This window comes from Exophiala bonariae, assembly GCF_035927105.1.
Source record: "Exophiala bonariae strain CCFEE 5792 chromosome Unknown scaffold_33, whole genome shotgun sequence".
NCBI lineage: Eukaryota > Fungi > Ascomycota > Eurotiomycetes > Chaetothyriales > Herpotrichiellaceae > Exophiala > Exophiala bonariae.
Window position 1 is genome coordinate 91408 of NW_027042508.1, and position 26183 is coordinate 117590.

At 50.7% G+C, this 26183-nt stretch overlaps 11 protein-coding genes across 11 annotated transcripts; 5 read left to right on the forward strand and 6 right to left on the reverse strand.

Annotated features, from left to right (window-relative positions):
- Positions 1 to 395: 395 nt before the first annotated feature.
- LTR84_008699 (uncharacterized protein) lies at positions 396 to 1375 on the forward strand (the record flags this gene model as incomplete). Its single annotated transcript, XM_064852244.1, has 2 exons — positions 396 to 639; positions 711 to 1375. 2 exons carry the CDS (start codon positions 396 to 398, stop codon positions 1373 to 1375), a joined length of 909 nt encoding a protein of 302 aa, XP_064701518.1.
- Positions 1376 to 1456: 81 nt separating this feature from the next.
- Positions 1457 to 2947, reverse strand: ARG8 (acetylornithine aminotransferase; the record flags this gene model as incomplete). Its single annotated transcript, XM_064852245.1, has 1 exon — positions 1457 to 2947. The coding sequence occupies one exon, from the start codon at positions 2945 to 2947 to the stop codon at positions 1457 to 1459; it is 1491 nt and encodes a 496-aa protein (XP_064701519.1).
- A 585-nt stretch (positions 2948 to 3532) lies between these two features.
- LTR84_008701 (uncharacterized protein) lies at positions 3533 to 4469 on the forward strand (the record flags this gene model as incomplete). The annotated part of the gene is made up of 2 exons (XM_064852246.1): positions 3533 to 3686; positions 3748 to 4469. 2 exons carry the CDS (start codon positions 3533 to 3535, stop codon positions 4467 to 4469), a joined length of 876 nt encoding a protein of 291 aa, XP_064701520.1.
- Positions 4470 to 5266: 797 nt separating this feature from the next.
- On the reverse strand, positions 5267 to 7668 carry LTR84_008702 (uncharacterized protein; the record flags this gene model as incomplete). The annotated part of the gene is made up of 2 exons (XM_064852247.1): positions 5267 to 6184; positions 6235 to 7668. 2 exons carry the CDS (start codon positions 7666 to 7668, stop codon positions 5267 to 5269), a joined length of 2352 nt encoding a protein of 783 aa, XP_064701521.1.
- A 2613-nt stretch (positions 7669 to 10281) lies between these two features.
- LTR84_008703 (uncharacterized protein) lies at positions 10282 to 11120 on the forward strand (the record flags this gene model as incomplete). The annotated part of the gene is made up of 2 exons (XM_064852248.1): positions 10282 to 10518; positions 10566 to 11120. 2 exons carry the CDS (start codon positions 10282 to 10284, stop codon positions 11118 to 11120), a joined length of 792 nt encoding a protein of 263 aa, XP_064701522.1.
- Positions 11121 to 12282: 1162 nt separating this feature from the next.
- On the forward strand, positions 12283 to 14110 carry LTR84_008704 (uncharacterized protein; the record flags this gene model as incomplete). Its single annotated transcript, XM_064852249.1, has 2 exons — positions 12283 to 13705; positions 13764 to 14110. 2 exons carry the CDS (start codon positions 12283 to 12285, stop codon positions 14108 to 14110), a joined length of 1770 nt encoding a protein of 589 aa, XP_064701523.1.
- A 202-nt stretch (positions 14111 to 14312) lies between these two features.
- LTR84_008705 (uncharacterized protein) lies at positions 14313 to 16654 on the reverse strand (the record flags this gene model as incomplete). Its single annotated transcript, XM_064852250.1, has 2 exons — positions 14313 to 16108; positions 16168 to 16654. 2 exons carry the CDS (start codon positions 16652 to 16654, stop codon positions 14313 to 14315), a joined length of 2283 nt encoding a protein of 760 aa, XP_064701524.1.
- Positions 16655 to 17813: 1159 nt separating this feature from the next.
- DPH1 (Diphthamide biosynthesis protein 1) lies at positions 17814 to 19213 on the reverse strand (the record flags this gene model as incomplete). The annotated part of the gene is made up of 2 exons (XM_064852251.1): positions 17814 to 18976; positions 19030 to 19213. 2 exons carry the CDS (start codon positions 19211 to 19213, stop codon positions 17814 to 17816), a joined length of 1347 nt encoding a protein of 448 aa, XP_064701525.1.
- A 495-nt stretch (positions 19214 to 19708) lies between these two features.
- On the forward strand, positions 19709 to 20772 carry LTR84_008707 (uncharacterized protein; the record flags this gene model as incomplete). The annotated part of the gene is made up of 2 exons (XM_064852252.1): positions 19709 to 20063; positions 20129 to 20772. The coding sequence occupies 2 exons, from the start codon at positions 19709 to 19711 to the stop codon at positions 20770 to 20772; spliced, it is 999 nt and encodes a 332-aa protein (XP_064701526.1).
- A 152-nt stretch (positions 20773 to 20924) lies between these two features.
- Positions 20925 to 23511, reverse strand: LTR84_008708 (uncharacterized protein; the record flags this gene model as incomplete). Its single annotated transcript, XM_064852253.1, has 2 exons — positions 20925 to 22185; positions 22235 to 23511. 2 exons carry the CDS (start codon positions 23509 to 23511, stop codon positions 20925 to 20927), a joined length of 2538 nt encoding a protein of 845 aa, XP_064701527.1.
- Positions 23512 to 24168: 657 nt separating this feature from the next.
- LTR84_008709 (uncharacterized protein) lies at positions 24169 to 26088 on the reverse strand (the record flags this gene model as incomplete). The annotated part of the gene is made up of 1 exon (XM_064852254.1): positions 24169 to 26088. The coding sequence occupies one exon, from the start codon at positions 26086 to 26088 to the stop codon at positions 24169 to 24171; it is 1920 nt and encodes a 639-aa protein (XP_064701528.1).
- Between the last annotated feature and the right edge of the window lie 95 nt (positions 26089 to 26183).

A 26183-nucleotide genomic window follows, 5' to 3' on the forward strand; every position in this document is an offset into this window, starting at 1 on the left:
TCCGAGTTGCTAGTTTAGACGCAACGAAAACTCCCAGTCCATCATCCCATGAAATTCTTGTTTGCGCATTTCCAGCCAACACTGAATGTCAGGATCGAAGCGTGTTTCATTTAGAATGGTTCAACAAGTAGTTAATTCACATGACTAATTGTCGCTATGGTGCGCACATTGGCAGTTGCAGGTGGCGACCAAGATAACGACATGTAATGCATATTGCAATTTTTGGAACGGAGATGTCCGATTGAACCAGACATGGAAAAGTCGCTGTTGAAAGGCGTAGAGGCTTGATTACTACTAGCTACCTAGGTAGCATGCTGATGTTTCTGAAGTCAAAGGTTGAAACATCATTGTGAATTTCTACAAACATCCATCCTTGTACCACCATCAGATCGGAAATGGCTACTCTCAAATCCGGGGAAGAGCGATTGCGGGATCGAAAGCCCATCAAGCCTCCTACTCCAGCGTACCTCTCGACAGCTGGTTCGCCGTTATCTGTAGATCGGGAGCTGTACTCGGCGATTCAGCAGGGGCCGAGAACTCTGGTTGAGTCTTTCACTCTACCGATCCGGTCGGGTCGTGCTTGGAAGGCACCAGCTAAGAGTATTGTGCGCATCAGTACGCCTGAAGGAGCTCAAGTTGGTGAGTGTTGAGAATCTCATCTCGAACTGCTTTACATTGTCTGGCTGGGTGACTGACTGCAGATGATATAGGGGATCTCAATGTCTGGAATGCACACAATCCTCGTGAAAGGTTTTGGGCTTCTCGCACGAAGCAACTCCACTCATCGCATGTATCGACATATGACCGGCTGTGGTCATGTCTGCCATACATGCGGCCCCTGGTCACCATTATAGCTGATTCCCTTTCGTGGTATGGTGTTGATGAGACTGGGGGTCGAGTCCATGATCTCCTAGGTACCAGGTGTGATCCATATATCAACGTCTTGCTGTCAGGACCGGAGGCGTCTTATGACTACCACTGTCATTCGAATTTGACCCGGGCTGTTATACCGTTCGGGTTGAATGAATCTGATGTTCACGACGTCATCAACTTATTTCAGATTACTGGCTTGGATTCCAAAGGCAGATATTTCATGAATGCATGTCCAGCAGAAGGGGGTGATTTCATCGAGTTCTTCGCTGAGCAGGATGTGCTCATGGCATTGTCGACATGTCCGGGAGGTGACTTGTCTTTATGGGGATTCGGGAGCGATAGCGAAAAAGATATGATTAAATGTTGCCGGCCGCTCAAGGTTGAAGTTTTTAAACTTGAGGACGAGGAGAAAATCTTGGCCCAGAAATGGAGTGGTGCGGAAAGGCCGGATTATAAAGGGAGGCATGGGCTGGTAGTCCCTGAAGGTGAGAAACGCTCATAGACAATCGATTGAAAGACGATAGCTAGCCGGTGTCAAGTTTCTGTTTCCCTCACATCCTTTATCTCTCGTGGCAAGCTTTGATTATCGACTGGCCATCTCTTGTTGACCTTTTGTTGGCTCAACCTCACTCGGCTGGTTGAAGACAACCTCCATTGCTTGTTCCAGGATCGCCAAACCACGTTCAATCTGTTCGCGTGAAATAACTAGAGGAGGAACGATCCTGATAACACCATCTCCTGCAGTAATCACGAACAGGCCCCTTTCTCTAGCAGCGGTAATGATCTCGGTAGCGCGGGGTTTGGCCTTCTCACTGAGCTGATAGCCGACAATCAACCCCCGTCCTCTCACCTCCTCGATAACCCCTGGGAACTTTTGGTTGATGGTCTGAGAGGCATCCCAGAACAGTTTTGATTTAGCCTTGACTTCTTCCTGTAGCTTTGATTTGGCCAACCGTTCGAAAACATGATGAGCGACTCGACTTGCAAGAGGATTGCCGCCAAAAGTTGTTCCGTGATCCCCAGTCTTGATGTATTGCGTGACGGTCTTCTCAGATACAAGAGTGGCACCAATGGGGATACCATTTCCAAGTGCCTTAGCTGTCGTCAGGATATCGGGATGGACACCAGAGGCCGTGTGGGCCCAGAGATCTCCTGTTCGGGACAGGCCACATTGGATCTCATCAAATATCAGAATAGCTCCAACTTCGTCGCATCGCTTGCGGAGTGCTTGCAGAAACTCTGGAGTGGCTACATTGACACCGCCTTCGCCTTGGATGGGTTCGACGATTACTCCAGCGGTATTCTTGGTGACCAGGTCACTAACAGCCGCAACATCATTGTAGGTTCCGTAACGGAAGCCAGGCAACATAGGTCCGAAAGGAAGTTGGTATTTCTTGTTTGGAGTGGCAGACAGAGAGCCGTAGGTTCGACCATGGAATGAGCCATGGAAGGAGACAATTTCACGCTGTGTTGTCCCTGGGTCTTTGGCGTAGGTCACCTTTCTTGCGAATTTAATGGCAGCTTCATTTGCCTCGGAGCCAGAATTTGAAACAAAGACTTGGGTAAGTTCTGAGCCTGGGGATTGTTTCTGTGTTTCCTGTATGAGCAGCTTCGAGAGAGTGGGCGTCCACGGGTTGTGATAGAGGTTTGAAGCATGGATGAGTTGTTGCGCTTGATGAGCAATGACTCTTGAAATCTCGGGATCTGCATGACCCAGAGAATTGACAGCAATTCCCGCAGTAAAGTCAAGATATTCTCTATTTTCATTGTCATATAGTATGCTTCCTTCTCCTTTGACGATCATGGGCGGAGGTCGGACATAGGTAGGGACCATGAAGGGAGTGCTTTGATTCAAAAACGTGGTGGTAGGCGAGTCCTCGGCAGGGTCGGGATTGGGTAGAGAGGCTTCATGCTTTATCTGGGCTTGGTCATGGACAGGAATGGAAGAAGAAGTAGGAACAGCAGCGGCAGAAGCATAGCAACGCTTGTTGAGCTGAGTTCTAGGAGTTGCAGAGAGGATGGAGAGCTTCGCCGGGTTGAGGGTGGCAGCCCGCTTGCACAGATTCAACGCCATAATCTTGAGACACTGAACATACACGGCTTTGAACAGAACTGCACACGATTGCTTTGAAAAGGAAGAAGAGGAACAGGAATGGGAGAGGTGTGAAATTAACACCGCGATTTGCACTTTTTTTTTCTTTTCGAGTCATTCATGCAATGCGGTCGTTAGTCGTTAGTCGTGTATCTCCAATTCATGTGCGGGGCAAGAAATGTCACTCCGAGTTGCGGACTTGAAACAGACGCCGCCTGCATATGGACCGAGAACACTAACTGAATCGAGATCAAAACTTAAGGCGGCATAAAATAGCTCTCGATAGCATGCCTAATCTACACGTGACTCTACCTCGGCTTGGCAGCCTGCGTCAACTCCACCGCAGCAGGCGCAAGTGCTGGGAATGACATCGCGGACAAGCAGGACTCTGTATTCGAGCATTTGGTACCAGTTTCATGCTCAAGCCACGTACACACTAAACCCTCCACGACTTTCACATCATTTGACTCATCTGTTGGCATTCGACATCTGACAAGATACTCTAAACTCTGTGTGTTTTACTGCCATCGCCATCCCACGACCCTACCCCTCCATCTTCTACAGACCATGGCCGACCCGCGAGCATTACTCCAAAAGGCCGACAAGGCCGCACAAGGTGCCACTGGCGGCTTCAGTCTCTTTGGTGGGCGGACCGAGAAATGGGAAAATGCTGCTGATCTCTTCACACAAGCCGCAAATGCCTTTCGGGTACAAAAGCAGAGTAAGCCAGAAGACCATACCACTAATGAGATAGAGACACTAATACCTGCCTTCAACGTTAGATCATGAGGCTGGTCAAGCATTTGAAAAGGCCGCAAATATCCAGCAAACGAAACTCAACGAGCCAGACGACATGGCCAATACTTTGACCGAAGCATTCAAAGTCTACCGTAAGGACTCACCCCAGGATGCCGCCCGTGTCCTCACAACCGCCATCGGGCATTACACATCGAAGGGGAATTTTCGAAGAGCAGCCACGCATCAACAAAACCTAGCAGAAGTTTATGAGATGGAGATTGGCGACCAGAAGAAAGCCCTCCAGGCATACGAAACTGCCGCACAATGGTACGAGTCCGATAACGCCGAGGCTCTTGCCAATAAGCTGTACCTGAAAGTCGCCGACCTCGCAGCACTAGAGGGTGACTACCAGAATGCAATCAATAAACTCGAAACGGTTGCCAAAACAAGTTTGAACAACAACCTCATGCGTTGGAGCGTTAAGGACTACTTCCTCAAGGCAGGTATCTGCCACTTGGCCGCAGGGGATCAGGTAGCGACCCGACGCGCACTCGACCAATATCGGGAGTTGGACAATTCCTTTGCCAGCACGCGGGAAAATATGCTCCTGACGGATTTGGTAGGCTGTGTCGAGGAAGGCGACCAGGAAGGCTTTGCGGATAAATTATACCAGTTCGATCAGCTGAGTAAACTGGACAAGTGGAAGACTACGCTCCTCCTCAGAGTGAAAAACAAGATTGAAAACACGGAAGAGGACTTTTCATAAACGACGGGAAAGCAAAGCGTGAAAGCATACTACGGAGTTCTTTTGGTCATTCTCTATTCTTGGTGCCTGCGGGGGAGAAGCAAGGGAAGGGATTGCGCGATACAGTTCGAGTCCACCACAGCAATTAAACAAGCATTTCGCTCATCTAATCCATGCCAGTGTCTACCCTTCCGCAGGACTCAATCGAGTCAGCGATCCGGCTTCCAGGCTCATCAACCACAGGATCCCGTGGCTGAAAGAGGCGTGTCTGTAACGCATCGCGAAATTTACGTGGAGAAATGGCACCTCAAGGATCAGCAAGCAGTGCATTTAGCTGCCATCAACTATCCAATGTCTCCATGGTCATCCGAGGCATCTTTTTTGTCGCTTCATTGCCACGCCTCGTGCTCCGTGCTCCATTTCTCCTCCTCTATTTCCTCACAAGCGATTGTCTTTTGTAACTAACCACTCGAGTCGCAGAAAAATGCTAAGAACAACGCCCTCGTTTGCCGCTGCCCCTACCGCAGGGGTTGTGGTGATATATAATATGCATGGTTTATGTTCCGCTATTGTTGGCATTAATACATGACGCTCTCACGCTCACTCCCCACGGAGAGAGATGAGATGTCCATCGAGTCCACCACACCTTTTTTGCAGCCGTAGATCGTGAAGAGATCGTTCCTGTGTATTCCTCATATGTACGTAGCTCTTCCTTCGGGATCCAAAGAAGGGAGAGGCGAGAAGAGGAAAGGATTACGCTTTCTCGATTCTGCTCTATTCCACCTCCTGACTCCAATTCAAAGACGACTGGGGAAAACTTAACACCAAGTGAAGACCGGCTTCTTGCTCTTGACGGTTTCCAGCCTCTCGACGATGACTTTGCGTTTGTTCTGCTCCATATCGCTTGCAGCCGCGTAGCCCAGATCGCCTTCGAGGTCGTCGCCCTCGTAGAGAAATTGTGGTTGTTTGCCGCTGCGTGTCGACAGGGATCGTTGTCTCTTGACGCTATTGCCACCTCCAAGACCAGTGAGGGTATTAGCTTTGAGGCCGCTCTGGCGTGGGAACTCGAAGCTGAAGCGGGAGCGATTCTTAGGGTTCGGTCGTGTGGGTAGTGTGGCGCTGTTGCCGAGGGAATTGCGTGCTTCTCGCGCGTCAAAGGGATTGTTGCTTGGCTGAAGAGGACTGCTGGGCCCTTCGTCGGGAATGTGGGATATGTCACCGGCGACGTCTTCGCGGGTGAGGTCGAAGCGGTTGGGATTGGGGAGTTCATTTGTGGGTGAGCCGAGGAGATCGTGTGCGGGTGCGTGTCGACCCGGTGGTGCGGACGCATATGATGCTCCAATGTCCATTTCTTCTTCTTCATGGTCGACTTGGGTTTTCCTCCTACTCGTCTCTCCTGATGGCACACGCATCGGGATTGCCACTGGGACGTCGACAAGATCGTCCCAGACACATACTCGGGTCCGACGGGTGAGTTCGAGAGGCCCATGGTCCTCTTGTTTGAGTGTTTCAACGACATTCCACGCCTGACCTTTCATGACAGCGATCTGACGTGCGAACATGCTTTCCTTGAAATCGGCATCCTGAGCAAACACTCTTCTTAAGGCCATTTGAGTCTCACTCCACCATGCGGTCGATGTAAGTAAAGGTAGGAAATGATCACGTGTCTTCTTCGAAAAGGGTTGCCCAATTAAAGAGACTGGAAGGAAAAGCCATCCAAACGGGAAACTACGCCACTGTACAAGTGTCAGTAACAGACGCGAAACGAGATTAAGCTTAGACTTACAGCATCCGGATGCTTCCAAGGCCACGACAAACTGTTGTCAATGGCCCCCAGAGATATTGAAGGTTGAGGTTGGTCATGTGCATTTGAAGGTGTTCCTGAACGGCTCTCCATTGCTTCGTACCTCCGATAGGGTCGTGAAGTATTTGACTCTGGTCTTGGGCTGACTGATACCGGTCGAAGCGTATTGTCCCCAGGTTGCATTGAACCGTTGGTTTTTGGTGGTTCTGCCACAATTGATACCTCTTCTGTTTTATAATCAATCTTGATCATCCAGTTGTCGAGACCTCGATCGGTATTCCGCATGATATAATCTAATATGACAAGTTTTTCGAGCTCCTCGCGGAAGGCTTGCTTTATTGTTGGCGTCCAATGAAACTTGGGTGCGTGTTCCTGTGGCATGGGTGATGCCACTCGCGGAACTTCGTCCTCGTCTTCCGACTGAGCACCTCCAGGGATACAGTTGGTCAACGGCCTCCTTTTCCGCTTATGTTCCATCTCTGTTGGAAGTCTTGTCTGTTGGTCAGGCCATGGATTTTCCCTCAGAAATATATTTGCATCTTTGAACCCCTTCAAGAAGACCTGAAGACTGCCGACTTTTGCAGGCAAGCTCTTCTTGCCTCGCCAATTACTCCGTCGTTCCCAGAAGTCGTAGTAGAAGGATTTCGAAGATAACCAGACGATGTCTGTGTAAGGTACCAAGTTCGTTCGGAGTTGGCAATCCAGCACATAAGCCGCAGCTTCAGAGACGTAAGATAAGTTGGGGATGAGACAGGCTCTTCCGAAAAAGAATGGAAACAGATTCCGATGTATCCATTTGGTCCATTTGGGATTCCTCGACGCGTATGGCTCTTCATCTTTGGGTTTGAACACTCCGACGACTTTTCCCTCGGTATTGCGCGCAAAGTAACTGCCTGAGCTGCCCTGCGAGATCATCTTGGGATGAGTTCCGAGTTCTATGGCCACTCGAACGGATTCCACGACCTCGTCGAACTGGAATTTTGTCATCCGGTCCGATTCCGCATTAGAATAGGCGGCAATTTGTTGAGCAGTGTAGGGGCGGACCCCGGGAGGGGCCTGGAAAACCGAGTGATGAATCTCGAGTTGTTCCTCCTCTTGAGTCTTTCCTCTGACTGAACTGATCTTGAACTTTGAAGCGATTTCCTCTGCCCATCGTTCGAGTCTTGCATTGATCGCCTTAATATCAACTCCCGAGGAGTTACTTCTCGTCCTTCTATTTGGCTTTCTCCGGGGGTGAGCAGAAGGACCGGAGCGCATGCCCTCTCGTGGAGCGGGCTGTATGGAGGCATAGCGGGTGGTGAGTGGTGCATGAGCATAGTCTTCGTCTCCGGAGTCGTCGGTCAATGGACCATCATCTTCATCAGCCTGCGCAAGGCGAGCATAACCGGATGCAGCAGGTCTCTGACGGGAGGGCATGATTCGGGGATGCTCACGTGGGAACGTCGGGATCGAACTCTAGAAGACAGTTGACCTTCTTCCGTGTGCCATTACAGATGATTATAGTTGCCAAAACTGATCGTGCTTAGGTAGGTGGTGGAGGGAGAATGATGTTCGACTTTACTTTTGGTGTCCGAACGCAAGGAAGGCCTGTTCGGGATGTCGGTTACCAAAGTGTCCAGCAAATAAAGGATAAAGAACCAGGTTGCATTAATGATCCAGTGCAATAAGGGCTGTGCCGCATAAGTGGCTGATGCCTATGCGTGGTGGCTAAGTCCCATTATTAGGTCAGCCGAGCTCGGTGCTTCTGGGACCTGTCCTTTATGGTTGGTAGGTGGTTCTAGGCTGGACATCCCTTAATGGGCATGCCCAGAACCTTGGTTGGCGCCTAGAAAGACAGGACCTAGGTACCCTCCCGTCGATACCTTGTATTCGTACATTGACCTGCTCGTCTCCAGTCCCAAAACCTAATGGTGCTGAAGGCAGAACTCCTCGTCCTCGCCTCACTGCAACCGCACAGCCTCCTCTCATTAGTATCGGATTATTCCTGAAATTTCATCGCTTGTGTTCCATGGCTGAATCCTCCTTGATTTTTCTTCAAGTTGAGCCTCTTTGGTGAGCGGCGCTCTTGAGGCCATATCTGGTTAAAAGCTACGTTAAATTTAAGCATAATCAACAACAGCCGAGACATTGGTCCACATTCATTTTAGATTAGCCATCGTCTTGACCCTTTTTCGCCTGTCGATGGCTTGCTGCCCTGGCCGATTACAACGGCGGTCTATCTCAGGGGCCAGCCAATACCATCAATGACGATTGCTGAGATTGCTGATCCTCAGTCTGTTTCACCGATGCGCCCCGGGCGTGGAGCCTTGCGCTCGTTAGTCGGGTTGTCAACGTGGCCGTACGAGAATGGGTAGGTTTTGGTACCACTGAAGGCTGAAGCCGACCCTGATAACTCGTATCTTGAATTCTCTTCTTCGACGACAAGTATCCCGCCTCCGGAATTCAATCTTTGCCTGACCAAGGTGAATGCGGTCAAATTTACAATTCTTTCGACAGCTTCCTGTCAAAGCCAACGTCCAATTGCGGCTGCTCCCGCCAGAAAAATTGCAGCGTGGTTGACCAGCGTGACCAGCATAGGAAAAGGGGCTCGTCGGCAGCCGGATATCCACATCATAAAATTAACCAATTTTACAATCCATTTCCCCAGATCTTCGAAGCGCCAATCTGCACACAGGTCACCCCTCTTCTCGATGGTCTTCACTGCCACCAGGACGAGCATGTAGCTCCAATGGAAATGTATCAGAAGCATTGCAAATGATTCTGAGGAGGGGCATCGAATTCTACAGCCTGGCAGTCAGATATACAACTGGTCTGTTCGAATCAGGTGGAATTATCCTCGCGAAAGTACTACCAGGTACGGACATTATTTTAAGTCATGTTGAGAGACGCGTCCGAGCTCCGACAAGGCGCTATCAGCCATGCTTCCTGGGCTGACGAAGCGGGACCCAGAGTCCAATATCCTACCTGCATACTCCGTAGGGATCCTCAGTCACTGGCCTACCTCGTACCAAGGGCCCCTGACTGAGAGATTGTATTGGATAAGACCCAAAAGGCTCGAGGCTCCCGTCTATCGATAGACGGTCTGCTATCTCCTCGATTCTGTAACACTCGTTTTTGTGTTCTGGATATTGATATCGTCACTCGTTTGATGTCTTGTACACAGTCGTGATAGATTCTTCGACTTCAGTCATTCCTTTGGCCTACCCACGGCGTCCTCTCCTGACCTCTAGTAATCGTTGAGACCGCGTATTGGTCTCCAACCATAGCGAACACGGCTTCCGCAGTAGCAGCACCGCTCTATCGAGCCTCTCCGATTGACCCCCCTTACCGACCGGCTTCAACTCCTCTAATTGAATCAAGACTCGACGAGTACGGGACAACGAGGAGGGATCATTATCGAGGACTCTCACCGTTGCCACCATCTGCAGCATATGGGAAAGAGATTTCAAGACCATCATCGACCGTTCTTCCCACAGCGAGCAGTTTATTCCATACTCAATCTCAATTTCATACTCGAAGTGCCAGCTTGAGCCTTGGGGTTTACCAGCACAGTGAACCACGACCCGCCTTACCTGGATTGTCGTCTCTGACATCGTTGTCTGCAACCCCACCACCCATCAGGTACGCGAGAAAGAGTCAAGAAATGGACGAGATACTGATGATGGAATAGGACATTCTCGGGCAGTTATGGATCATCACCGATGAGTCTTCCAGGCATTATGCCACCGATTCCAACGCCAGGAATAGCGGGAAGTGCACCAGTAAGTTCAAGTTGTGGTGGTGGTCCAAGTTCCCTGCCACCGAATATCTGTCGCCTCCAAGTTCGCCCAGCGATTGAATTTAGTCCGGTTTTGTCTGACGGTGGATTCTCCCACTTTCTCGAGAGCCATCTGCGGTCATCTCCACCCGTCAGACAGCTGGACGCGCATTTCTCCATCCGCTCTCAACCTCGTCTTCCTCACTTATCTTATCGTGAATTTCCCAATTCCCCCACTGGTATTCCCATCTCCGTCACATTGCGGAAAAGCAATGGCCGCTTCTTTACCAGGTGCTGACCACAATCTACCTTTTTCACAGCCTGTCTGTCAGAACTGTCAGACATCGACGACTCCTCTATGGCGACGGGACGAAGCAGGATCCGTCCTCTGCAACGCCTGTGGCCTCTTCCTCAAACTCCATGGCCGCCCTCGTCCAATCAGTCTCAAGACCGATGTGATCAAGAGCCGAAACAGAGTCAAGACGGCCAACCAAGGTCCCAAGAAGAAGGTGTGTGTGGTGGTTTGGTCTCCTTGAGTTGTACTGACTGGTTCCAGTTTGATCAGAATGGTCTTCCCGCCTCTCAGTCTGAAATGGTGTCTCCACCAAATGGCATCAATCCACACCGTCGCGTTTCTCAGATGGCAACATCCGTAACTTCAGATCGCTCGCACTCCCCGATATCGCGAACGGGAACGCCTGGCGCGCTTCACGACCCCAACATCGCCCCCCAACACTTGTTCGACGGTGCCACCATGAACGACCATCACTTTAACGGCTCTCCTTCCCTCCCCGCCATGCACTTCAGCCAACCTTCCCCGAGCGCAATCTCTCTGGGGACGGACCGACACCTGGAAGCACCCATGAGCTACGAGCAACTCGTCGCCGCAAATACCAACCTCCGAACAAGAGTTTCTGAGTTGGAGGTGATCAACATGGTCTATTCAGATAATGAAAACACTCTCCGCACGGAGCGCGACCGCGCATTCAAGGAGCGGGACGAGCTGAAACGCAAATTCGACGAGTTGGAAAAACGATTCCAAGAAATTAGTAATGATGAACCCGAACAGCCCTTGAAGCGGCCACGACTATCAAATGAACCTCAAGAATAAAAACATTCACTCTCATTCAACCCCGATCGAAATGCACCAGGGCGTTTGTTTCCGGCCTAATGTTGGATAATATTTGCGACAGGACGGTACCTCGTCTGTCACCCGCAGGTGGAGGCGGGTGCCGCTCTTCTCTTATTCCTGTGCCGTCGTTGTTGATACCCCAAGAATCCCAAATTCTACGAGTTTTCTTTTGTTGCTGTGTCGGGTCCGTCCAAGGGAGCAAAGGGTCTGCATGAGATAAGGCTTAATCGTTAATGTGTGTTATTTTTCCCCGCATGAGTGGTGCGTGGAGGCGGCTTTTAGGCCGCCAGAATGGCGAGGCGTTTTCCTGAAGAGACTTGTCATGGGAAAGAAACGGAGAAAAAAAGGAGTCCAATGAACATTATGGTGTCCATGTGAAGAAAGGGGAATAGACCAAGCCGCAGCAACATCATCACCATGCGCGCGCGAACGTCTTTTAATCCCTCTTCGAAAGAAGTGATGATAACGGAGGGGTTATTTCATATCATATCAAAAGTCGGGGCTTGATGATTTGGATCCCCATGGATGGGGCGGGACGGTGTGGTGTTCTGTCCATACAGATGATAAAATAATATCATGGTCTTTTTCCTCGACGACAACTTTCAAAGTTGATTGGGTTTTCAAAGCCATGTGTCTTCCTCCTCTGAGACATTTGGCGACAGCCACAATTTTTAACACCCAGCCCGAGTTGTCTTTCTAGGCGAGTCGAACTCTCCTTCTCAATCGTACTCCTCCCTAGCGACCTGGGTATGTAGGTATGGGAAGTCCACTGTTGACATACCGTGCATGAACAGCTAATTTGCAACAAATTCTCATACTATGCCCCGCTGTGCCAGCTTTCCCCCACAGTCGGTGTGGAGCAAGACCACGGCGCAGACTCGGTATATGCCCGGATTGGGGATAAATAATTGATCGGCCAGCCTTGTGCATGTCGAAGTTCTCGACTCGTTCGAAGCTTCTCCCCATGGTCACTCCGTTATCCCGAGAAGTGCTGCCGTACCCCCTTTCCTTCGATACATGTTCACAAATTAAAGCCATACAACTTCCTAAAGCGATATAAATAAGCCATCTCTTCCCTCGAGCAAAGTAGAGGAACCATCTGCAGGATTGGGATATACATAACAACCTCGGCACCAGCACCATGCCATCACCGACTCCGTCACAGGTCCCCGTTTCCCCACTCCGCCTCCCAACAACGTTCAATTTCGCCCGCGACATCGTCGACCGCTGGGCGAGTGAATCCCCATCGCAAATCGCGTTGCACTGGACGGACCAGACCCTCACAAGTACCAAAAAACTGACGTACCGGCATTTCTCTCGACAGTCGCACCGCATCGCCACACTACTCGCCTCGCTCGGAATCAAGCAGGGCGAGACATGCATCCTGATCTCGTCGCGGATCCCCCCGTGGTGGGAGGTCGCGACGGCGTGTCTGCGGTCCGGCGTCATCATGTGCCCGTGCACGACACTGCTGGTCGCCAAGGACATCGAGTCGCGCTTGCTGGTGTCGCAGGCCGCGGCGTTCATCGGCGACGAGGCCGCCGTCGCGAAATGTCTCCAGGTGCGGCGCCAGTGTCCGAAGCTCAGGACTGTGATTCAGATCGAAGGAGTCGTGTACCCGGGGTCTGAACATGGTAGTGAAGTCATTGATTTCCAGGCGGCGCTGGAGAAGATCCCACCGGATGCAGAGTATGCCGTCCCATTGTCGCTAACGCCCAAGTCCCAGGCCCTCACGTTCTTTACATCGGGAACCACAGGCCCGCCGAAAGTCGTACTGCACACGCAGACATCGTATCCGCTCGCGCACGCCCTGACGGGCATCCACTGGCTGCAACTATCGCCCGGGGAAGTGTACTGGAACCTTTCGGAGCAAGGGTGGGCGAAGGCGGCATGGTCGTTCTTCAGCGCGTGGAACTGCGGCGCGACACTGTTCGTGCACGACGACAGACTGGCGTTCAGCGCGGAACGGACGCTGAGGGTCTTGAACCGCTTTCCCATCACCACGCTGTGTGCCCCGCCCACGGTCTATCGGCAGCTGGTGCTCGAGGAGAGTCGGAAGTTCTTTGCGTCGGAAGCAGGGAGGCCGATGGCCCTACGCCATTGTTGTGGTGCCGGGGAGCCGTTGAATGAGAGTGTCATACGCACGTGGAAGGATATGACTGGCGGGATTGAGATCTTTGATGCGTATGGGCAGACGGAGACCATTGTCATCTGTGCAAACCAGAGGGGTAATCCGGTTAGGCCGGGCAGTATGGGAAAACCAGTGCCTGGTGTGCCGTTGACCGTTGTGGATGCAGAGGGGAACGTTACGGCGGATGAGGTTGAGGGTGATATCGCGATTGTGGTGTCATCTGGGTCCTCTGGCGATGAGAAGAACGCCTTCTTCGGGATGTTCGAGGGGTATATCGACCGTGCGACAGGGAAGATCGATAACAAGATCAAGACTTACGCGAACGGAAACCGGTTCTTCATCACGGGGGACCGCGCAAGTCGGGATTCAGACGGGTATTTCTGGTTCGTGGGCCGGAGCGACGATGTTATCAATTCCAGTGGCTACCGGATCGGTAAGTTAATTACGATGAGATCAATGCAACCCACTGACTGACAAAATGCACACTGAAGGTCCATTTGAAGTCGAATCAACACTGAAACTCCACCCCTCGGTCGTCGAATCCGCAGTCGTGTCCTCGCCGGACCCGGCGCGCGACGAGGTCGTGAAAGCGTTCGTCGTCCTCACAGACGCTGCGTTCTCCAAGATCAAAGGAAATAAAGAAGCAGAAACAGCAAACCTTGTCAAGGAACTCCAGGACTTCTGCAAGGAGAATGCCGCGCCGTATAAGTACCCACGCAAGATCGAATTCGTCGATGCAAAGTTCCTGCCTAAGACTATCAGTGGGAAGATCAAGAGGGCCGAGTTGAAGGCGTTGGAGAGGAGGCGGTTTGAGGAGGCGAAGAGGGCGAGGTTGTGAATGCGTTAGTTCCATGGGGTAGGTCAATCGTAGCGTCAAAGGGGTTGCTGGTCGCTCAGCTGTACTACATATCCCTTTATGCCAATCTAAGCGTGGCGTGGAAGCAATTGAACGTTTATGGTATTTCAAAAAGGCTATAAAGCAGGTGGCAAATATGCCGGGATTCTGAAATGCGGTTTGATGTCTAGCTAAAGCTACAACGTCATATAGGCACGCCAGCAACGTCTTCACCCTCTCGACCATCAGGGACGAGATCCCCGTATACGGTGATGGGAATGACGACCTCAAACGTCTCACAATCCAGATTCTCAACCGCAACGTTAACCGTGCCGCGCTCGTCCTTGACGACTTCCTCTAAAAGGGTGAAAGCAGGCTTGACGTCCCTCTCCTCCCCTTCTTCGTCCTCTGGGATCTTGATGGTTCCGAATTCGAAGCGGAGACTCCATTCGAGATTCACACCTGTAGTGACGAATGTGGGAGTTGCTGAGGCTGGAATACTTGGGGCGAAGGTCGCGCGTCTGGAGAATAGTACGTTCTCGGAGCGTCCTACGTATGTCTTGCGTGTGATGCGGCTGATGGTCGCAGCGGAACGGACTGCGAGTGAGGGGGTCACTTTTTCTGAAGTCTCGAGCGTGGACCTCAACATTGAACAGGGGACCTGACCTTCGGAGAAGTCGACGACAGCGGTGATTGTCTCTCCCAAGCGATGCAATGGTCGGTCGATAACAATTACTGCAACTCGAAGACCATTCCGAGAAATGTCAAAGCGATTGGAGCTGGACTCTTGATCCTGTAGCTGGTTTCCGAACAGAATCGCACGATTAATGGACTGGACGGCTTTTCGATGATCTCCTGCGGCTTGGCTACTGAGAAACGCTTCCATGGTACCGCTGCTTGATTGGCGTCTTCTGTTCCGATCTAAAAGGTTATCGACAAACTGGAGGAACTCAGTTGTGAAGACGTCGTCGGATTTGGTGGTTGGTGTTGCGGGTTCTTCGGGATCTTCTGGCGAAGAGATAGAATTTATCCGGGCCAAATCACGGAGGATAACATGTGGTTGCATAAGATCATGACCGTATATCTCACCATCGTAATTGACCCCAGAGAACACCCGGACAGGAATGTTGACTTGTCGAACGGTGTGGGCGTCGCGACTTCCAGGTAAGCCTTGAACACCTATGGTAAGGTTGTAAGATATTTTGATGGCCTTACCACGATGACTTGATGGCAGACCATGTGGAAGCGGATAATTATATGAGTAACTTCGTTCTTCGCCGGGTTCGAGATGTAAGTCGACAAAGAGTAACGATTGAGGCGTGGAGAGAAGAGGAATGGCTCGGGCATTGGTGACAGCATGCATCTCTTTCACGCTGCTCATGTTGTCTCCTCCCATCAAACTGTTCAAGGAGTCTCCAATACTATTAAAGTTGAAAGTCCCTAAGAAACCACTATTTGGCCTCGGCTTCTTCACGCCAACGACACCTCCCCCAGCTTGACCGCCGAGAAAGCCTTTATTTTTCACTTCTTCGAAATGAGACTGATCGATCAAGGACGCGTCCAGCGTGAAAGTGGCGCCGAGCTGTGCATAGCCCATCAGCAAATTCACCGCTTGAGGCTTGTGCTGTGGTTTCAACGCCGGTTTCCGTAGGTGTAAGTTGCCATAATTTAACGTTGGTCGAATGTCTGATAGAACAGAAGGTTGCTCGGACATCAAAGTTTCCTGAGAATGATTGCTTAGCGAGTAAAAGTCGCCACTACTTCTTTCGCTGGCAACTTGGCTGGCATGGGAAGCACTTTGAGTAACTGGGCTTTCTGTTTTACTGTCATCGCGATCCACATTCAGAAACTGAGGATCTGGTCTATCGGGTGGGAATTTGAAATCGGGAGTAGAGTCACGGCTCCTACTGGTAGCCGGTGATAACGGACTGCGACGGCCACCTTTGACAGCAAGGTGTAGTCCCGTCGGAGAGTCCCTCCGACTATGTGGATTTGGAAAGGCTGGTATTCTAGTCAACAATGAACTTACAACAAAAGGGGATCCTGAATTGATGACCTACCATGCTGAGTACCAACAGTGGAAGATCGCTGGTGGTGACTAAGTCGTTGTTGCTTTGCCCAACTGCTGCTATTCGAGTCGGCTAGATCACCTGCTGTTATCGGAGAAGTTACAGAGATTATCGAAACAGATCTTTGTTGTTTGTGGCCTGGACGTGGTGGACGAGTCTCATTGTCGCTTGTGCCTGTGCTGTTTGGAGTATGAAAGGATGAGTTAGGTCGATGGCGACCGCTTATCTCGGTGGAGTGATCGCTGCTGCTGTTTGTTCGTCCATTGGGACCAACTCGATTGGCAGCATTGATTCTGGTTGCTTGACTGGCGATTTGACTGATACTTTCGCGTCGACTACTGCGTCGAGGTGCATGTGCTGGAGTTACAGGTTCTGAGAGATTTGCAACGTTTCTGAAAGTGATGGTGCATCGTAAATGTTCGCCCGCGAAGACCGATTGTTCATGAAAGCGGACAACTACATGGATGTCCGAATGCATACCAGCCCAAATCGGGCAAAGATGTTTGGGTGAGAGGATCGGCTTTTGATCGTAGTGACAATATCTTTGTTAGTTAAGATCGTGAAAGAGACATTCTGAAGTCGACAGTCGACGGTAGAACCTCGGCGAGAAACATGTTGACATTCAGGATATTGAGAGAATGCCTTTCAATCCATATACGAGTTAGACTTGCTCGAATTTACTACCCATGGAATTTTACTCTTTGTATTTATTTCTAATCATCAGAACCATGATGGGTTCGCGATGGAATAATATTGTATAAACCATATCTACCCCCGGGCTTTCGTGGATACTCAAGTCGAATACAATGGACAATGGCTAATGTCCTTCTAGTGGTAGTTGTCGCATCAGCAACACCTGTCGATGGGTTCAAAGGAGGTGAGTGCAAATAATTGTGCAAAATTTACCTTGATAGACAATATGAGCTAGCGATAAACCCTGCATCCTTATTGAGACGTTTTGCATGGGTTTGGACGATGTCGAGTGAAAATGGGGCTGCTACCAAGATCTGACGCTCAACCGTAAACCATTATCCTATACAGACAACCTGTCATGTCCATAGAGTCCGCCGCTAGCGTAACCCAGCGTCCTTCCTGGTGGGATCCGACGGTCGTAAGACTCGTCTCCAAGATTCGTTATCATTCTTGTGCAGGAGGACCTCGGGGCGATTGAAGTAGAAATCCCAAGACGCGGGTATAATCCTAGGCGGCGTATAGCCATACTCGCAATATCTGCTTACGCCCAATCATCGCTTTTATAATGCTGCGATGCTCATCTCAGCACTCATGACATTGGAGGATGAAGGACGTATCCACTGACATCTTTCTCTGACCGGATTTTGGAACGCGATATATGCACGGGGTAGCGGAGATGTGGCAAGCCCTGTGGGCCAGAAAGGTCCTTCCGCAACTGTTGCATAGCCACTGGACATTCTTATAGCTCGACGAGGGAATTGGAATGAGGATCGTAGTCAGCTTAACCATATGGTTCTGCTCAGTCCACTCCACTCTTATGGCAAATGACTTGGCCACGCCCTGCAAACTGTAAGCTGTGAATGCATATTTGACACTGTTTTCCTGCCGACTTTAGGATTTTGGGTAAATAATGCTTCCACAAAGGAAGGGCAATGGAACGACGCTCAACCCGCAACGCCAACTTGTGCAGCAAGTTTTTCAGTTGTTCTTCCAAGGCCATTATTGGCATAGTAATCAACAGGATAGACGCCATCATCCTTCTCCCATCCCTGTTTTGCACCGAGAACCACTAGTGCCTCATATGGTGTCAACAGGGGGCGAGGAAAAGCATAACCCCAATCAATACTCAGGCGCGGACATGCCACTTGGACCCAACAGTCGACATCTTCGAACAAGGCCAGCTTTCCGGGAAAGATCTCGCTAAGTAGTAAATTGACAAATGGGATACCTTGTTGATTCAGGTAATTCTCGATCATGGTCAAGATATGTGGATTCCCCTGCCGTCCTAGAGCACCAAGGATCAATCCCCATTTCTTGGCTTTCTTTGACGTGTTGATTGCCGTGGACCGCATATCTAGCATTTCCTCGTGAGAATAAGTCTCTCTTGTTAACTTTCTCGAGTATGGATCATATCGGTAGGCTGGCATGTCAGGATTTGCTATCATGGCCGCTTCAAGATGAAACCGGCCATCTCCAAGGTATAAGATGAGATCAACATTGGCATCAGGAGTGATCTTTGGAGCTGTACACCCTAGGACCTCACCTTTGCTCAACGGCATGATTTGAGGAACCACCAATTTCAAACCTTCGGCTTCAAGAGCCGGTCTGATAGTATGGAGAGTGGAATTGAATTGGATAGTACCCACCATGGCAATAGTCTTTCCCGGCGGGATGTTTCTTGACAGAGTGCTCACCAGATGCTTTGTATCGAGAGAGATATCGACGAATATGTATAGCGTAGCGATCTTGGTGGCCGACACTGGAATTAAACAACTGTGTGCATAGTGTACCAGTAAGTCACAACCAAGTGCCCTTGCGGTGTAGTCATCTATACAGCATGCGCCATATGTGACATCTCCCATGATCAGCGTCTCGCTTCCAGGGCAGAACTGCGTCAATATATCGGAAATAGTTGTAGCGAACATGAGAAGGCCTTCGGGGAACTGTAAAGCCACCCTTTTAGCGTCAAGAGTCCGTATCCGGTGTATCGTCTTAGGAATCTCGAAACTGTAGTTCTGGGGTAGCAGGGAGATGGCGGCTTGAATGTCGGGGTCGTCAAGGATGTCACGAGGGATCTGATTCAAGGCTCGAGGGGTCTTTCGTTGTGCTAGAGATGTCAACAAGGGACATGTGAATAATGGGATGGGTATTATATCATACTGTTCTGGACAATCGCCGTCGTCTCTTCCACGGATGAAATCCCATCTTGTTGCCTTTGCTTGGCCTGCGCCTCCGCAGTCCTCCTCCCAACGAAGCGTTTTTTGGGGACTCTGGTTGATGCAGGGACTTCCTCTGGCGCAGGCTCGGGAAACGCACCTGGCATCAAGGACTCCCCTTGGTCCATTTTTGCGTCTTTCTCGAAATCGGGTCGAGTCACTCAGGACGATGCGAAGAAGGTTCGCCGCATAATGGCCATCCGTATTCATTTCTCCAAAAAATTAATATCATCCCACCGGAGCGCGGGGTCAATTTGTTCCGAGCCAGATCACATGCGGTGGGTCTTTCTTTAGCTCGTATTTTGGCTTCGATGTCAAGCTTCCATCACTGGAAATCGTCGTCATACACTTTTGCGCTTCGATCGCGACCCAAACACAAAATACTCGACTCCCAACATGTGAAGCACGACATGTCCTCGAGAGTTCAGGACGCCTGACTGCTAATGGTTGCCAGTTTGAGCACGGTTAAATCTTGATCTCAACCTTCTCATACATGTCAATTGCCATAAAACGGTAGGTCCGTTCTCTGAAGCACTTCTCTCTATGATTTCTCAACCCCGTCTTTGCTGTGAAACACTTCGCTCCTCACAACTATTCTCGTCCTCTGTACCCAAAGTCCAACAATGGCGATCCTACATTCTCTCCTAATGGCGACGAACTTCCGCAATCCGTTCCTGCGCAACCTGATCCCCAGCGTCGGACTGGCATTCGGGATCCAAGCCGCCGTCGCCGTGCCCTCGATCCTCGGACAGACCGAACGCTTCTATGACCTCTCAGGCTCCCTGACATATCTGTCCTGCACGGCCTTGAGCCTATACCTACCCGCCATGCGTGCCCGCGCCACAGCAGCAGTGGCTGGGGCCGCGAAGCCAGCCTGGCCGAGTCTGCTCAGTGCCTTCAACGGCACCGCCGGCCCATACGGATTTAACTGGCGCCAGGTCGTGCTCAGCGCCGCTGTCACCATCTGGGCTGCGAGACGTAAGGACACCAACCTTTCTGAGTTCCCTCAATGCTTTAGACTAACAAGACACCCCGATCCATAGTCGGAACATTCCTCTTCCAACGCATCCTAAAAGACGGCTCCGACTCCCGATTCGAGACGATCCGCACATCCCTTCCAAAATTTCTCGGCGCCTTCTTCGCCCAAGCAGTCTGGGTCTCCCTATGCCTCCTCCCCGTGCTATCGATCAACTCCCTCGCGCCCTCGACCTTCACCGCGCTTGGCTCGCTCGTCTCACTGACCGACATCCTCGGCGTGGCACTGTACCTAGGCGGCCTAGGCTTCGAAGCGACGGCCGACCGCCAGAAAAGCGCATGGAGCCGCGAGAAGAAGGAGAAGAAGCACGACGAGGACTTTCTGACGCGCGGCCTGTGGAGCAAATCCCGACATCCGAACTACTTCGGCGAGAGTACGCTGTGGACCGGCATTGCGACGTTGGCGGGCGGCGTGCTGGCCAGTAAGGCTGGCGTCGCGGGCATGGGCTTCTCGAGCGTAGGCAGCGGATTGTTGACTGGGAAGATCGTGGCGCTGTTGGCCGCCGGTGTGAGCCCGGCGTTTGTCACGTTTCTGCTCTTCAAGGTCTCGGGCATTCCACTCAGCGAGAAGAAATATGATAAGAAGTTTGGCGATCGTGAGGATTATCAGCGCTGGAAGAGGGAGACGCCTATGTTCTTTCCTAAGTTCTGAAGGTGAAACGGGAAATAAGAGCGGCGTCATCGCACTCATGTCATCAATCATGGAAATGTGTTATAGTCTTCTCAATCATATTTTCATGTGCAATCCAAACTTTTTGTTCTCGTTTTATACACTTGCTCTGCTGTCCAAGCAAGCCTGAGCTATCACCATTGCGTATCCCTTTCATGACCGGCCAACCGCTCGTCAAAATATCTTTCTAGATCCTCCGCTTCCGACAGGCGCAACGCTTCCTCCACACTGCCCACGAAGTGCGTTTTCCCACCGCAGAGCTCGACGATGCCGCTTCGCTCAAAGCTCTGAAACACTTTGCTCCGTCGATGAGGGAGCCGGCAGAAGAAGACTCTCGTGCCCCGTTTGACGTACGCCTCCACTATCTCCGTAAAGACTTGAGTGCCAGAACCGTCAATCTTGGTGACGCCGTGAACGTCGAAGATGACGTTCTTGTTGTTGTCCTCGTGTCGGACTCGGGGGAGAGATGGGTGTGCGGCGTTGGTGCCGTACTGTTCGAGTCGTCGAAGTCGGTTCTTCAGCTCGCCAGTGTTGGCGAACGTCAGAGGCTCAGGGATCTTGACGATCAGGCAGCCCTCAATATATTCGATGTTCTCCGGAGAATTCTCAGCATTTTCGAATCGATCGGTTCCTGGCAAACGTCCCAGAATCTGTATCCGAGGTTTCGTAGCATGGCGAATGAGCGATAGTAAGGACAATCCAATGCCCAATGCGATTCCGGTCGACAGGGAATAAAAGACAGTTGCTAAAAAGATAGCAGACATCAAGCACAACTCTGTCCAACCCCTGATTTTGGAGAAGAATTTGATATCATGAGGACATTCTTCAATGAGCGAATATGCAACCACCGATATCATGGCCGAAAGTACTCCTTTTGGTAAGTAATAGAAATAGGGGACCACGAAAAACACGCAGAAAAGTGTAATCAAGCTGAGTAGGATGCTACTCATAGGAGTGGTTCCACCAGTCGAAGCATTGACCTTGCTCCTGCCATAGCCACCAAAGCCAGGCAGAGCCATGAAGCAGCCTCCCACCATGTTGGCGGTTCCCAAAGCGATCAATTCTCGGTTGGCGCTCAGGGTCATGCCTTGCAGCCCATGTGTGCCTTCCCCTAAACTTTTCGCTGCCACGGACGACTCAAAAAATCCTAGTAATGCAATCAAGAACGAAGTGCTTAGAGCAGAGTCGATGTGCTTCATGTGTGAAAATTGAAAAGGCCAGTGAAAAGGAATGGCTTTAGATCCTGTGGCAGACTCGACTTTCCCGAGTACATCCAGGCCTTGCTTGTCCCACCCATAAGCCCAAGTGAGAACTGCAGATAACGCAACAACGAGAAAGCGGTCAGGGAAATAAGCGACTGAAGGGAACCTTGGCTGGAGCTTGCGCTTGAGCGTCCTGATCATGTCAGACGAATTCGAGAGTGGGTGGAAAACATGGTTCTTACCGGAAGAGCATGATAATGACAAAACTTGTGAGAGAAACGGCCAGTGTGAGTCCATGTGATTTTCCAATATTTCTCACCAGGAAGACCACCTTTTGTGCACTGCTACCGTGTGAAGCTCCAGTCTCTCTGGCGACCTCAGTAAGGCCCAGTTCCGGGATCAATTGATCAACAAAGATAACAAATCCAATGGCGCTAATAAAGCCTCGAAGAAAAGGTCGACTCAAAACGCTGTCGAGAAAGCCGAGACGACTTAACCCAGCCACAAAAATGACAGCCCCTGCAGTGGCAGTAACGACTCCTGCAATCTGAGCATTGATCACGTCGTTGTCATCTCCAGAATTGCCTCGATCGATCGAGGATCTTACCACTGACCCAACAAGGAGAGACCCGGCGGCTTCTGGACCAACAACCATTTGTGGACAAGTGCCCAAAAAGGCATAAATCAGGGGGTTGAAGACAAAGGAATATAAGCCATTGATGGCTGGAACATGCGACAAATTCGAAGCATAAGACAAAGACATTGGAATGTAGAAGGAGGCCATTGTGAGGGCTGCAATAAGATCGCCCTGAAACCACGCCCACCGGTATTGTCGAACCCACTTGACGAATGGGAAATAGTAGGAGAAATACATGAATCTTGGGCTGCTGATGCCATGTCTCTTAGCCAACCAGTTAGTTGTGCTCATGCTTTTGCTGCCTGGTAGAGAGTCGGCTATACTATCTCCCAAAATACCGTGGGTTTGATCTCTTGGACCTCCGTCCTCGCCGATAGCACCAGGGTATCGACCACCAAATTGAATGGAACTGTCGATGCTACTTCGGGCACTTCTGAATGAAGGGGCACTCGGGGAGAACGTGCCATGATTGCAATTCTTGCGCCCACAGACACGGTGATTGTGGTGGTAGTTTCCTAGTAGGCTAGTTCTGGCATTGACTTCATGTGAACTTGGCTCGTCAATTTGGCCTCGAACCTGACCATTTCTGCTGTCTAACAACAAATCTGGTTCGGGTTCTACAATGGTAGGGTGTGCGGTCTCTGGCTCTAGTGCTGGTGGGGATAGAGTCAATCTAGGGCCCTGGTCTATCTCTTCTGACGATTTTGATCTTGCCATTCGGTCCTCCGGAGACAGGATCATGGAATCTCGCAGTCGACTTGGGATGAGTGGTACATGTTGACTTGACATGCGACTGTGAGTTTGTGCGGGTCTGGGAGAGGTAGGAGGGCTAGCTTGGTTCACCGAGGAGGTGGAAGAGGTCTCTGAGTCGCGTTCGGACATGGTTGTTTTGGATCTCGATATAAGACATTGACGGAGGGTCGTGTCTTTGGGAGGGTCGTCTTATTGAGTGGTCATAGCGAGTGTCTAGGTATGAAGTACACCTACCACAACTTGAATGTTAAGGATAGTTTGGGTATACAAAAAGGATGAATTTTCAAGCATGGAATATAGCGCTGGTCAGATGCACGCGAAAAGTCGACCTGGTAGTAGCGTTAATTAGTAGTAGTATGTCTTCCAAGGTGAGGGTGCATTCAGAAACGTAAGATGGTCGGGCAAATCCAATCACCGGTCTCGCGAATGTCGACCAGGAAGGAATGACGTTGCTCTTGCCCCAAAATCCGGGCTCCGGGCCCCTTCCCCTTGGGATCTGTACTAACCAGCAGCCCGGGAGGACGCACGTGGGAATGGATGCACTGCATCTACACTATCTACAGCCCTAGGTATTCATACGAACTCATTGTAAACTGTGAATGGGTGAAGACAGTACAGAAATATAAGACACAAGGAGGTGGCAGTATTGCTCTTGCATAAATCTGGTTATTGAATCCATGGCCAATCCATCTTTAACACAAATTCACATTGAACACAATTGACACCATCCCATCGTGGATCGTAGCTATGTCTCTGAGAACTCTGCCGTCACTCATTAGTCATTCCTCACGCAGTCTTGCCCGTGTCTTCCTTGAGTCCAACAATCCGATTCAACACAATCTTTCCCGCTGCCTCATCTGTGTCCTTGTCCAAACAGAAATACCCGGTCCGCATTGCTTGGAACCGAACTGATTCAAACCCAGCAAGCCCCTTCTTCTCACCCGCTTCCTCAGGCCATGGCGCTCTCTCGCGAATCTCCTTCAGACCGACTTCTGCAACTGCATTGGGATATATCTGCAAGCTATCGTCTCGTAGGTCTGCCATAAAGCTTGGCTCCACTGCATCAGGATTTTCTGACTTGAATAGTGGCTGGAATACTCGGACCTCACAATTGACAGGTGAGCCATGTTCTGGTGCTTTGGCAACCCATTGGATGTAGGCTTTGGGTCTTTTGGCTTTCTCTCCCTGAGCTGGCTTGTCATATTTGGCATGGATCTCGGTGACAAGTCCTGTGGCTTCGTCCTTCTTGAAGCTTGTCGCAATCACTGGATATGGAACCTTCAACAAGCCTACCGGTTTGCCTGGTGCCATTCTGAAAAAGTCCTTGCTGTCCTCCTCTCTGAAGTCGTCTCGCTCGATGTATACCGTTTTGGTCAATGGCATCTTGTGTGAACCCATGTCAACGTCTTTTGGTCCAAAGGCATTTTCGATCTCCTCGTAATGGTCGTCAGCGAGATCATCGATGATGACTGGAATGGGATCCAGAACTACCATGAGTCGGGGCACGGTCGATTCGAGATATTTCCGAACAGACTGCTCGAATCTTGTGATTTGGATATTGATCTTCGCGGTCGTAACCCCGAGTTCACTGACAAAGGATAAGATGGCGCCCGGTGGGATACCTCTCCGGCGTAGAGCAACCAGAGTGTAAAGTCTGGGATCATCCCACCCGTTGACGATTTTGTCGTCCACTAGCTTCTTGATCTTTCGTTTGGACAAAACGGTCCCCGTCACATTCAAACGTCCGTACTCTCTCTGCATTGGTTTGTGAGGCACATCGACCGTATTGTTGAGCCACTCATAAGACACTCGGGACAGGATGAATTCGGTCGTACAGAGCGAATGGGTGATGCCTTCGAAGCTATCACATAGGCAGTGCGTGAAATCATATGTCGGGTAGATTCTCCATTTATCGCCGGTCCGATGATGAGGCTTTTCGAGAACTCGATAGGCGACCAGATCCCACATTTGTGGATTTCCATTGGTGATGTCCTGCTTCATTCGCAGAAAGGCTTCTTTCGGTTTGTATTTCCCATCCCTCATTGCTCGGAATTCAGCCAATGACTCCTCGATTGGTCGACTCCGGTGTGGACATGCATATCGCTCATGTTTGTTCTTGACGTCTGTTCCACCTCTTTGATCTTTCAGCTGTTCATCAGTGCAGTGGCACACGTAAGCACCATCCAGTGTGATCAATTTCTCTGCCAGTTCATAGAGCTGATCAAAGAAGTCACTCGAGTAGGTGATGAGGGCAGGATCAAAACCAAGCCATCGAACAATGTCTTCGATGGCGGTGAAATAGACTTCTTCCTCAGCCTCTGGATTGGTATCATCAAACCTCAGATTGCATTTGCCACCCCAGAATCTGGCAAATCCGAAATTGATCGCGATTGCTTTGCTATGACCGATATGAAGATAGCCATTAGGTTCTGGAGGAAATCGAGTAACAACGCCTTCTTCGTCAGGTCTCTCACGTCTCACACCAGCAAGCCAGCCTTCCTTGAACATGGCCTCCGGGTCGACGGGGCCTGTCGCTTCTGTCTTGGGAGGTTTGGGTGGTTTGGCAACCTGTGGCTTGGGTTCTTTTGGAGCCTTGTGTTGCTTGGGGGCTTTCTCCTTCTTTGGCTTCTTGTCGGCAACAACATTTTCGACCTTGTCCTTTATCCGCTCGGGTAAAGACTTGCTGGCGTCTGCACTCTCTGCCATGGTGGCTGTTCTGGGCTCAGTAACCCACACTGGAGGGCACTTACGCTTCGCGATCTCTGACAGTTTTGTGTGCTTGTGTACTGCAAAAAAGAACT